The 14,235-nt window shown below is 26.5% G+C and overlaps 1 protein-coding gene across 1 annotated transcript in view; it reads right to left on the bottom strand.

The window, feature by feature from the left end:
• Positions 1-14,235, bottom strand: part of LOC122503887 (E3 ubiquitin-protein ligase arkadia-like) — a 40,898-nt gene that overhangs the window by 18,922 nt on the left and 7,741 nt on the right. The window contains exon 2 of the mRNA XM_043614645.1: positions 10,341-10,422. Coding sequence (XP_043470580.1) covers positions 10,341-10,422 — 82 coding nt within the window. The remainder of the gene's footprint in view (positions 1-10,340; positions 10,423-14,235) is intronic.

The following is a 14,235-nucleotide window of genomic DNA, read 5'->3' as shown; positions in this document are numbered from 1 at the left end:
TTGTTATTCATGTGTGTGTTTACAGGGTTTAATTTTCTAGATACAATCGATTAAAAAGTTTTTTAAAAACAAAAAATTCAAATTTTTAACTTTTCTTTTATTTAGTTAACGATTTTTGATAACATCTATTTACATATATGTGGGCAATTTCAAGTCAGATTTCAGTTCACATTTTAAATTTGGCCAAAACAATTACAAAAACAATTAAACAATTATTAGTTGGGTTAAAATAAATTTTTAAACTCGGCGTGCAAATTTTACGCACGCTGCACTGTGCAAAATTTTCAAAAAATAAAAATTTGAACTACTCTTGTAATTTTTAATAACTTTCATTGCTAATTTTTATATATACTTATTCATAATTCTGAACAATCAATCATATGGATTTTCAAAAATTTTGTATTTTTCGAAAAATTTTATTTTTCAAAAAATTTTTATTTTTTTTAAAAATCAAATTTTTTGAAAAATAAATAAAAATTGTAAATCAGTTAAAAATTACTTTTATTAATCTTCTATAGTGTAATATGATTTCAGGTAGTGAAAAAATGTAAACAAAATTTTGATACCCCTAGAAATGGTTATTTTTGAATGGCTCAAATTTTACTAGTAGTTTTTAAAAAATTCAACTAATTCTACATTTTTTATTATTTTTCGTTGCCAAATTTTATGTATGCTTTTCTTACGATAATAAATAATCAATCGTATGGATTTTGAAAAATTTTAATTTTTTCAAAAAACGTGCACAGTGCAGAGCGCATAAAACTTGCACGATAAAATTAAAAATTTATTTTAACACATCAAATTCAAGAAGAAGACTCTGAAACATTTTGCAAACTATTTTTATCATTGCCAGCTATGTTTTTTTTAAATTTTTTTAAAACGTCCAAATTTAAAAAAAATTAATTTGTTTATATAATTTTTTATTTTTTTAAAAAAATTTGTTTTGTAACAACATTTAAAAGTTGAGGGATAACTAAACTTTTTTTGTCTCAACGAAATTTTTGTAAGTCCAATAATTTTCGAGTTGCAGACCATTGAAAAAAAGTCTACTTTTCAAAAATCAAATTTTTTCAAAATTGAAAATGTAAACTGAAATCTGACGTGAAATTGCCCACATATATGTAAATAGATGTTATCAAAAATCGTTAACCAAATAAAAGAAAAGTTAAAAATTTGAATTTTTTGTTTTTAAAAAACTTTTTAATCGATTGTATCTAGAAAATTAAACCCTGTAAACACACACATAAATAAAAATTATCAAAATAATTTAAAAATAATTTTTGCTCCTTAAAAACAATTTTTTCTGAAAAAAATTCCAAATCACCCCTATAAAGGGGTGATTTTTCCATAAATGAACAGCTACGATTTTCGGGTTAAGTTTTCTCTTTTCAGAGGGTGCTAAGGAACCAGAGGGTAACAATGAATTGTTTTGGCATCGTAGGCAAACTTTTTCTTCCTTCCAGACACCTGTGTCGTATTTGCTTGAAACTTGTCACTCGGGTTTTCAGGGTCTCTGATGACGGATTTAATGTTAGTTTTCAACAATTTTTAAATGCAGATTCATTATGGTGGAGGATATGCGCAACATTTTTTTAACAAAAATTTTTTAACATAACTCAAAAAATTTTTCCCCAAAAAAAATCAAAAATAATTTTGAAAATATTTTTTACCCTTATTTTTTGAAAAAATGCGCATATCCTCCACCATGCTGAATCTGTAATTTAAAATTTTTGAAAACTAACAATAAATTCGTCATCAGAGACCCCAAAATCTCCCGAGTGACAAGTTTCTAGCAAATACGATAAATTTTTCAAAAAGTCGTCCGCCATTTTGAAAAACTATAACATTATATTTGTATTCAGCGACCCCAAAAACCCCCGAGTGACAAGTTATTAGGGTAAACCAAACAGTAGTCGGCCACTTAAAATCTTTTTAATGAATACTGTTTAAAAATTACAATTAAAATTTTTTAAAAATTTTTTTCATGTGTAATTGTTTCTAATGTTCCTACAAAACTAGTGGTTGATTCCATTTCAATTCAGACAGGCAATATGTATGTAAGTTAAATTATCGTTTTTATGGAAATATATTATTTTTCACACAATTTTAGACGACACGTATTTTGACGTTTTGCAAAAAAAATTATTTAACGAAGTTAGGCGCATTTGAATTTTTAAAACTGCGAAGTCTGATTTCAAGAAAATAACGGTAAAAAATATTAAAATTATTGTATCTTTCTTGTATCTGCCTATAATGTAATGATTCTTTTTGTCCCTAATTCCGGATTAAATGTTCTTTGAAATCCCACAGGTTTAATTAAAAAAAATTTTAATTTAACAAAATGGCGGCTATTTTTCGAAAAAAAAGCAAATCAAATTTTCTCATTAACCCCAGCGTTTTTTTCCTCTCGATTTTTTTATTACTTCCTGGACGTCTAACGATTATTTTCCAACAGAATTTATCAGGGTCCTGCGACTTAAAGAGGAATAAAAAAATTTTTTGTTTTTTCAAAAATAAAAATTAGAAGCTTTTTCGCTACCTTTACAATATACAACAAAATTTCAAAAAGAAAAAACGTTCGTCTTGAAAAATGAAGTAAATATTTATTATAACTGACATTTTCACTTTTCAGAAAATTTAAATTATTATTAACTGTACACGGAAAAAAAAAGTTCACGAATCTCTCGTGAACTAGTATATCACTTTTGGATGGGACACAAAATTCTTGAAAATCAACAAACACAGTTCGTCAAAATTTCATCAACTCCTTCACTAGAAACATAGTACGGTTTCCGAACTTTTCGTCAAAGTTAACGAAAAATTCGTGAACTTTTAAAAGATGCTAAAAACAAGAAAAAATAATTTCCAGACACTACTTTTTTATAGTATTTCACTTTATTTGATAACTTGGCGCCTATTACGCACCCAACTACACAGAATACACAATTTTATCGCCATTAAAATTCGTAATTCGCTTCACGGGATTCGAACCTAGTACCTATACCCTATAACATAATATTTCTAACAACTAACCGCCACGGCTAAATCTAGATACACTGTCCTTCGACAAACGAAACGATTAGCTTTGTCTGCTGTAAAACTCAGGACCGTGCAAAGTAGAAATCGTAACCCTTATCGTAACTTTTAATTCATTTTATGAATTATTTGTTTCACAAAGGAAATTAGCAAACAAAAATATTCACTAAGTAATAAAAAACACTGATTCTAAATAATAACTTTCATCAAAGAATTTTCCCGAATGTAAACACCGATGACACCGACTGAATGATGAATGCTTGATCAGCCATATTTGATGCGCATTACGAACTGCGCATACTACTGACACTCGCGAGTTCACAATTTTTTCGTGAACTTGTACCTCTACTTTTGACGAACTACTCTTCCTTAACAGTTCATCAAAAATTCATTAACTTTGTTTCAGTTTTTCGTTGACGTTCGCCATTTCTAATCAAAAGTGAATGAAAATTTTGAAATTTTGTGTCCCATCCAAAAGTGATATACTAGTTCACGAGAGATTCGTGAACTTTTTTTTCCGTGTAACACGCATTAACCCATTATCGCCTGCAACCACTGAAACTTTGTGTTTAATTTATTTAAAATATAATTCATAATAGAACTTAGTATTTATATGTTTTTGAGGTCGCTCATTACGAATCTATAATCGAAGTTTCAAAATACAAAATGGCGGATTTATTATATCAGACAAGAATTTAAAAAATTTGTTTGCTTGAAAATTGTTACTCAGAGGTTTTTGGGGTAGCTGATAACGAATCTGTAATAGGATTATCAAAATACAAAATGGCGGATCCAATATGGCGAACATACATTTAACAGATTTACTCGATTTGCTTGATACTTGTTTCTCGGGGATTTTTCGTGCCTCTTGTTACGAATATATCATCAGATTTTCTAATTCAAACGTGGACATCCAATATAGAGGAACAATTGTCTTGAACATCTGTTTGAATCACTTAAAACTTGTTACCTGGCATTTAAACTGTTCCTATTTAACGTCAGAATGTGTCGTTTACGTAGGAGTTTTCAGTAGTTTTGTAGTTTGATGTAATTAATTTTCGAAAATTCAATATATATTATTTGGATTATTGTGAATAGCACTTCTCAAAATTGATCGATCTGCATGCATCTTGATTCTCTAACATGTTATTTTTTAAATTCAATTTTTGAGTGTTTGTATAGTCAATCTGATATCGTTTTGTACTAAGAAAATTATAATTATATTTGACAAAGGTACTTCTTTTATTTTAATATCAATGTAAATAATATTGTGTTTGGTGAACATTTTCAGGTAATTCCTAATAATAATCTAGTCAGGCGACTAGATTTGATTTTTAACCATTTTATCTGACATATACTGGATCCGAAATTTTGAATTTCAAAAATCTGATTACAATTTTGTAATTAGCGACCCAAAAAACTTCTGAGTAACAAGTTTCAAGCAAATCTAATAAATTAAAAAAATGTTATGCGTCATATTAGATACGCCATATTGTATTTTGAAAATCCAATTGCAGATTCCTAATCAGAGACCAAAAAACCCCTAAGTAACAATTTTCAAATAAATCGAACAAATTTTTTAAATTCTTGTCCGACATAATAAATCCGCCATTTTGTATTTTGAAACTTCGATTATAGATTCGTAATGAGCGACCTCAAAAACATATAAATACTAAGTTCTATTATGAATTATATTTTAAATAAATTAAACACAAAGTTTCAGTGGTTGCAGGCGATAATGGGTTAATGCGTGTTACAGTTAATAATAATTTAAATTTTCTAAAAAGTGAAAATGTCAGTTGTAATAAATATTTACTTCATTTTTCAAGACGAACGTTTTTTCTTTTTGAAATTTTGTTGTATATTGTAAAGGTAGCGAAAAAACAAAAAATTTTTTTATTCCTCTTTAAGTCGCAGGACCCTGATAAATTCTGTTGGAAAATAATCGTTAGACGTCCAGGAAGTAATAAAAAAATCGAGAGGAAAAAAACGCTGGGGTTTATGAGAAAATTTGATTTGATTTTTTTTCAAAAAATAGCCGCCATTTTGTTAAATTAAAAACTTTTTTAATTAAACCTGTGGGATTTCAAAGAACATTTAATCCGGAATTAGGGACAAAAAGAATCATTACATTATAGGCAGGTACAAGAAAGATACAATAATTTTAATATTTTTTACCGTCATTTTCTTGAAATCAGACTTCGCAGTTTTAAAAATTCAAATGCGCCTAACTTCGTTAAATAATTTTTTTTGCAAAACGGCAAAATACGTGTCGTCTAAAATTGTGTGAAAAATAATATATTTCCATAAAAAACGATAATTTGACTTACATACATATAGCCTGTCTGAATTGAAATGGAATCAACCTAGGTATACCAACCATGTTTACAAAAAAAAATTTCTTATTCGTTAAAAAAATTTACAAAAAAAGTAAGAATCCGACAGTAGTCGGCCCCTTGTAGCAATCTTTTTAATCAACACTGTTTTAAAAGTGCAATTCATATTTTTTCGAATTCTTGTATGTGATGTTGTTCCCTACGATCACACAAAACTATTAAACCAATCAAGTTTATGAAAAAAAATTTGTATTCGTTAAAAAAATTAGTAAATAAACAAGTAAAAATCTGGCAGTAATCGGCCACTTAAAAAAGCTTTCAAAAACCGTCCAAAAATTTTTTTTTTCTATTACAAAAGTTTAGATTTGTTTATGATCACCTTAGAAATGATTAGCAACTTTGAAAATATTTCTATCTCATACGGTTTCATAGCTATTCAAAATTGAAAAGTTGCCGACTACTGTCTGGTTTACCCTAGTTAGTTATTTTAATATTTGTAAATTTCAAGCATATTTAAAAATAATCAGTTACTGGATACATTGTGCTTCAGCCGGAATGATGCATTTTTTGAAAAAATATTTGGTGAAAAATTTTATCTTAATGCTGCCAACATGTAACAAGAATTTCAAATTTTTTTGAGTGGGGTCAGATTTTGCATTCTTACTCCGCTAGGCCCTTTATTATTTACGTTTTAATTATAAAAATTGGTTGTATTTATGTGAAAAAGGAACTACAGATAAATTTTGTTCATCTTAATATTTTTGAATTAGATGTGGCTAACATTTCAAGATACCTATAAGATACTACCAAGTTTTGTTTTAATCTGTCAACATAGTTTTGTGATATTTCCTGACAAAATATTACGGGCAGACATATACCTACATACATAAATACATAATTTTTTTATTGGAATTTTTGGAATTGTTACTTCTCCAAACAAAAAATTAAACATGACTTTTAAAATTCTAAGCAATGTACAGACAAAAGTCTGATTTTATTTATATAGATTACATCCTAAACTTAAACGAAAAGGAACGTAATGATAGAAAGAAGTTACAAATAGATGAAAAAATTTTCTGTTGGAAGTAAATTCTAACACTATCTCTCTTTATTTTTGTTTTAATACTTTCAACTACTATATATGCAATGAATTGTAAAGAAATATTGAGATTTATTAAAGGCAAAGGTAGGTAACTCTGCTTCTGAGTATTGATCAGCTTGCGCTTGCGCTTCAATATATACCTGCAGATAGCATTGCATTCATAAGCTGTAGGGAAAGGATCATTGCACGATACAACTTTTTCTTATTACTGTTTGAGTTCATTTAGATCCATAAACACATTATAGCTCTATTGGAAAAATACATGTCCTTTTACATGTTATTTAAACTGTTAACATACATATGAATTTGAAACAGGAGTTACACGTATAGATACACGTTTTTATACGTACTTATATACTAATTAGTATATAAGATAAACTTGTATTACAATAGAACATTATGTATATTACATATTATTATATAAAACGTGTTTTTACATACGTAATTACACGTGAAACTATGCATACAAATACATATACATAGAATAAAATATTAAAAAATAAAATTTTCAACTTATTATGGAGTATTTTATAAGATACATTGAATTAAATTAATTAAATGTTTAAAATTTTTTGTCCATAAGTATCGTTATACTTTCTGAGAAATGCAACTCACATAGGATAATTCTACAAGGAAAAAAATTCATCTCAAAACATGAAATAACATTAATCTTAAATCCTGTGAATTATAAGCATGTTTAAATTTGACATTATAGTAATAATTACACGCAAAATCTTTGTTCAGGAATTATTACGAAATTTCTTCAAGAATTTAGAATATGGAAAAAATCTGACATTTTTTTCAAAAAACTTCAATATATTCATTAAAGAATTTTCAAGTGTTTTTGTAATTGCTTTGAAATAATTGTCTCGAATTCTAGAGGTCTTCAGTTCGACTACTCATGCAGGGAAATTTCTTTCCTTAATTTCATATTTTTCTATTCTTAAACCAGTTTTGTTGTGTTTGATTTTGTAAAATTTTATACCTTGAAACTCCATAAATTCACATCTCTGATTTAGAGATTTGTTCATTTCACAACTTTTCTGATGTGGATTACATTGTTTGTGATTTTGTCAAAAATTGTTTAAATAAGTGGAATTTGGCAGAGTACATCCCTGTATTCGCAGGCAGAACTTATATCATTTTCTTTTGATATCAGAAAACCTAATCTATAAAAATTTGTACTAAAACGTGTTTTTATTAAGAAATATTAAAAAAATGTTTACATTGTGTGACGTTATGACAATTTGATTTCCGTTCGTAGTTCCTACCATGATATAACATGTAAAACAAATTGTTCATTTTATGACCATTTTATAAATTTTGATAAAATGCATACTTTAAATACATCAATCGATTCGTTTTCATGTCAGGAATGTAATTTTGACAAAAATAAATTATAACTTCGATAAAAGAAAAAATTATTTTAAAAAATTCAAAAATCAATTTTTTCAAAAATTAAAAAATTGCTGAAAATTTTATTTTGAGATATTTTTGAAAATTCTTCTTTCTGATTTTAGATATTCGTGACCGTAATACACCTACAAAATTTTATCAAAATTCGTAAAAGTGTGTAAATACATCCATACACACACATACATCCGTACATTTGTTCCTCTTGACGAAATATGGGGCAAAATTCCTCATATGCCCAGGTCAAAAAATGAATTTTCTCGAAACTTTGCCAAAATGTTACCTATTATTTTTAGTAGCAGTATAATTTTGAATTATTACTAAATTTAATAAAATATTTATTGAGTTACGGAATTTCAAACTTTTGACGTTTTTGAAAATATCTTTTTTTCGATTTAATATATTGATAAGTAAAATTAATTAAATTAAAAATATGAATAGTGATTCTTAAAGGGTTTTTCATGAGCTACAAGTTGGTGATGTAAAAAATTTTTTTTTCTTTTAATTTGACCTTGAAATTCAAGGTCAAATTCTTAATTTCAATATATCTTAAAATCGGTTTTTTTTTATTTTTTTCTAACCTATCCCAAGCAAAACTTTTTAAAGTTCCACTCTGATTTTTACATGGCTCATAAGAAAAAAGATAAGCTTTCCATTGGGATAGGTTAGAAAAAGATAAAAAAACCGATTTTGAGACATATTGAAATCAAGAATTTGACCTTAAATTTCAAGGTCAAATTGAAAGAAAACTATTCTTTTCATCACCAGCTTGTAGCTCGTGAAAAACCCTTTAAGAATCACTATTAATGTTTTTAATTTGATTAATTTTACTTATCAATTATATTAAATCGAAAAAAAGTTATTTTCAAAAAAGTAAAAATTTTGAAACTCCGTAACTCAAAAAATATTTTATCAAATTCAATAATAATTTATATTTACACTTCTACTAATATTAATAACATTTTTGCAAAGTTTCGAGAAAATTTATTTTCACTATCCCAGTGAACACCAAAAAACTATTTCATAAGTGTTACAGATATGGAACAAATCTGTAACAGTTGTGGAACAGTTTTTTGGTTTTTTTATGAAATACAAAAAAATTGTTTCGTAAGTGTTACAGATATGGAACAAATCTGTAACAGTTATAGAATAGTTTTTGGTGTTCACTGGGATAAAGTTTCCTTTGAGAGGAAGCAAAATTAATTATTCTCTATGAAACTTCGTATTATAAGATATTTTAAGGTCGCTGATGACGAATTAAAATCATATTTTGTAAATTCAAAATGTCAGAACGAATATGGCGCTCATAATATGTAAAAACAGGCGTCAAGTTGTATATTTTTGTAATTCTCTTTGTGTTCATTTCATGAGCACTCTGCTTCCTCATAGAGATAATAATAATTTAAATATAATGAATAACTTTACATAAATATAGGTTAAAAAATTATCAGACCTGGGTCCAATAAATGTATTTTTATATACTCTATAAGATGGTTATAATAATTTAATAATTAAAGAAAATAGTTGAGAAAATTATTTTTTCCATAATTTTTGGTTTTTAAAATACCAATAATTTCTTCACATCTGATCACATTAGGTTTAAAAATATGTCAATCGAATCGTTTTATTAATGTTCTCTAGAAGTTGGTTATGAGACTTTTAAAGTCACCTCTACATTTTTTAACAACATTTTCAAAAAAGTCTTACACTGAGAGAAAAGTTGCTATAGTATTTGATAAATCGTCAACCGAAATTTTAGTATTTACAATTGTAAGACATTTTGGATTAGTAACAGAAATTAGTATAATTTTACGAAAAGTCAGAAGTAGAGATACAAGGAAAGGGGTTTCAATATTTGAAACTACTATATCAAAAATGCAGAGTCGCATAAAAAATTAATGTCAGAACGCACCAATAGCTTCTCAGAAATGTTCTCTTTCCTTTTCTACACTAATTTCTTACACTAACGATAATACACAAACATAGAACGACGAGAAACGCTACGCACATATATAATAATTAATGATAAAATAAGAAACACAGACTTTCTTTATGTATACTAAACAGGCAGATTTTTCTGTGCTTGTGAGAAACTTGAAATTATTTTGTAAACTATTTAGTAATAAAAATAAGATTAAAGAATAATCAAATATTATATTATCTTTTGAAGAACAATTTTTTTTATTATATTTTCATATAGAATCTTCTCAAAATTTTATTCTAAAAATAAATAATATTTTGTATTTAAAAATTAATATAGATGGTAAAGTAGGGAACTTGTAAACGAAGCTGGAGAAACAGTTAAATTTACAATTTTTCTCTTAGAGTAGTTGTCGTACTAAAAGTTTGAAACTTTGAAACGACTATAATTATGTCCTATCCAAGTCAAGTCAGGCATAAGCAATAATTTGGTTAATATTTTATTTAAATATTCTTAAAAAAGGACCACTTACGACTTGAGGGTTCATCTGCGATTCCAGTGTCATCTTGGAATTCATCATCTGATTCAGTTCCTGAGTCGTGATCATCGTCAGTCTGAAACATAAATTATTTTAATATTTTTGTAAATTAAAAGGCCTATGTACGGTTATTGAGCATGTTTTTATTTTCAATTTGCCGACTAGTTTTAACAAAAAGCAAATAAATAAATTATCTTAATTTAATAACTTTTCCTCTTTAGAAATTTTGCATAAAATTTAGTTATGTACTTTAAAACAACACTAATAATATTAAGGTAAGGTGGGATGTTACTAATCACTTATGGACATTAGAGTATAAAAATGTATTTAAAGAGATATCAAAAAATGCTTAGGACCGTTTGAAAACTTGACTTTTTAGCTACAATTTTGCTATATATTATTTTTCTGTAACTCGATTTTGACCCAGACATTAGACTTTATTGAAACTTGTTACTCGGGGGTTTTTGGGGTCCCTGATTACGAATCTAAAAGTCATATTTTCAAAATTTTAAAATTCAAAATGTCGTAACCAATATGGCGGACATTTTTTTTAAATGCTCAAATTTGTATAAAATGACAAAGAGAAAATCAATTTTGTTTTCAAAGAGTTAGTTATCTTTTTGGTTCACCTTAAAAGAAAAATTGATTTTCTCTTTGTCAGTTCCCTACTTAGCTCAGTTAGGATGTTAGGCTTATGTGCGCCGATCACGAGTTCGAATCCAAGTCCTCCTAAATTGAGGCTCCGGATCTTAAAAGGGCACTTTCAGCATTGATTTTAAATGGTAAAAATACCATTTTAAGATCCGGATCCTCAATTGGGTAGTAAACTTCTTGGCGCAAAATAGCAACTTGTTATATAAATTATAAAATAAATTCTTTTTATATCATTATTCACACATTATAGGTATCAATAATACTAGATTAAGTAATGTAATGTCTGAGGCAAATTATTTAAAAATTCATTAGATTCACTTAAAATTTGTTACTCGGGAGTTTTTTGGGGCGCTAATTACGAATATGATGTCAGTTTTTAAAAATTCAAAAAAGTAGAAGATTAGAAAACGCCATATTGGATCCGCCATTTTGAATTTCTAAAAACTGTTATCATATTCGTAATCAGCGACCCCAAAAACCCCCGAGTAACAAATTTCAAGTAAATCTAATGAATCTTTAAATAATTTGTCACAGGTACCCGGAGTGCAGTCACTGCATATCTATACTTTAAAATAATTTTTTATTTATGTATAAAAAAAAAATAATTTTTTTAATGAAGAAATTGCTTTTATTTAACATAAGTAACGTAGATCTGGAGCGCTGAAATAAAATTTTAATATTTATTTGACTAAAATGAAAAAATGTGTAGTTGTGGGTACCCGGGTATGAACACAAGGGTTAAAGTCACTTTTTTGGACAGTCTACGTCAAGGAAATCTTAAATTAAACAGATTCCACTGTTTAGCAAATTTCAAGGTTAGATAAACATTTTTAATGGCTAGACAATTAATTTCAAGAGTTGGACAATCATTTTTAATGTCTGGACAATCAATTTTAAGAGTTGGGCAATCAAAAACAGACCATTAACATTTTTTTAAGTCATTATTTTGGACAGTAAACGTCTTGGAAAATTTAAAACAATCAGATTCCACTTTTTTGCAAGTTTCAAGATTGAACAATCTTTTTTCTTCGTTGAACAATCCATTTTAAGAGTTGGATAATCAAAAACAGACCCTTAACAAATTTTTTATTTAATTTTTGTGACAGTGAACGTGTAGGAAAATTTAAATCAAATAGATTTCATTTTTTTGAAAGTTTAAGGGTTAGACAATCCTTATATTAATAGTTGGACAAAAAACTTCAAAAGTTCAAGTTTGGAAAATAAGTCCTTAACTTTTTTTTTATTTATTTTGGACAGGAGACGAGGAAAATTTAAGTAAAAAACAAATCAATTTTTACAAATCTTTTTAATGTTTAATATGTTCTATAGTAACGATTTTTAACATTGTAATTCTGTAATGAATGTAATTTCTGCATGAATTTAAACCATCTTTTGAATTTAGGTAATTAAGAAGATTCCTACTCGTTGTATGTTGGCCAATTTTGTAAAAAGTGTCTGTGTTTAGAGAAAAAGTGGTTGAAAAATGTTTATTTACCTATTTCACGTCATTTAAATCAGTCAGTGTCGTATTTTGTCGGTCGATAATTGTAACCTACAAATTTTACAGACCTTCCAACGCCGTTAAAACAAAAAAATGAAATAAAAATATAAAATTCGTATTGTGTTTTAAAAATATCCAACTACTTTTTTATACTTGTCAATGTATATTTCATACAGGGAAAACAATATAAATATTTTGTGAATAATTCTCACTCTAAATTGTGATAAATTATAAATTCTTATTACATCGAGTTATTACAAAAATAAGAATTATATAAATATACGACTAAAATTTTTAATATTGTTTATTCAAATAATATATTAGATTTGAATTTATTCAAGTAAGTTGATAGTTTAGAACATATGTTCCATATGTCATAAAATTTGAGATTCCTAATATCATTTTTAGGCATAAGAAATACGTGTTCTTCACAATACTAATATTCGGATTAGATATAATACCAAATTTCAGTTTTAGTGATCTGCTTACATCTTACGTCCGATTCCAGTGATAGTTTATGCCTAAATCTCAGATTTAATCTCTAATTTAGAGATTAATTTTTTTCCGTGTGCAATTCAAATATTTTACAGAATTTGTAAAAAAATGTCACTTATTATGGGTTATTTTTCAACTTTTTGTGACTAATAAAAAATATAAAGAACAAATTGTTAAAAAATAATAAAAATGTAAGTGTATTACATTTTTATTATATATATAGGTCCAAAACAATTTGAGAAATTCATATTTCTTATTGTTATATATAGTTATTTTTTAACATCATTTTTTATTTTATATGTTTTATTCAGTAGTACGTAATCCACACTTTGATATAAACAAAACACGATAGGAAAAATTATTTTATTTATTTAATATTTTGATGTTTACTTTTATCATGCATTAACCTTTATGGGACTGAGGAAATAACACCTTCTATGGACGGACGAGGCACCCGGGTACCTATGTTTAATTTGTTGACGATTTCTTATTATGGATATTATTATTTAACTATAGTAACTAAATTACATATTTTATAAAAAAAATTGTGTGCAGTACTATAAAAATTGTTTAATGACATTTTTCCTAATTTTTTTAATAGAAATATCTACATTTATCTGCATGAAATGTATAGAGGTACCCGGGTACCTTGTCCGCCTTTTATATAGGTAAAGAAATTTTGTTTATTATTTCTGAATAAATAAATAAAAAAGGTACATTATAAATAATATAAAAACACTAGTTTAAGCTAAAAGCCAAAATTATAAGTATTGGTCATCTCTCATTTTTTAAAAAAATGTAAATATTAAGATTATTTCTATATGAAAATATTTTTTTTTATTTTTCGTTATTTTAAAGTTAAGTTTCCAGTGTTTAATTGTCAATAAAAGTTTAGGCAAAAGTCGCTTTTTTATCATTTTTACAGTATCTAGTTTAAGAAAACTATGGCCATTTCCTCCGAATTTACCCTAATTGCATCAATAATAATATTTTTGAAATAAATAGAAATATTTATTTTTATCAAATATTGAATTATTTATCATAATTAGTTATTTTAATTGATACTAATATCCCTTAAATTGCGTCAAATAATTAATTATTTTGCCCAAATACAAAATTCATTTGCATCGAAACAAAGCATTTTTGAATTCAAATAAATATCAATTTGCATTAAATAAATGAATATTTTTCCATTTCCATACGTAAAAATATTATAAAACCGGAGAATTTGCAAAATTT

This window comes from Leptopilina heterotoma, unplaced genomic scaffold (assembly GCF_015476425.1).
Source record: "Leptopilina heterotoma isolate Lh14 unplaced genomic scaffold, ASM1547642v1 Lhet_272, whole genome shotgun sequence".
NCBI lineage: Eukaryota > Metazoa > Arthropoda > Insecta > Hymenoptera > Figitidae > Leptopilina > Leptopilina heterotoma.
The sequence above is the reverse complement of the archived record's forward strand: the minus strand, read 5'-3'. Positions and strand labels throughout refer to the sequence as shown.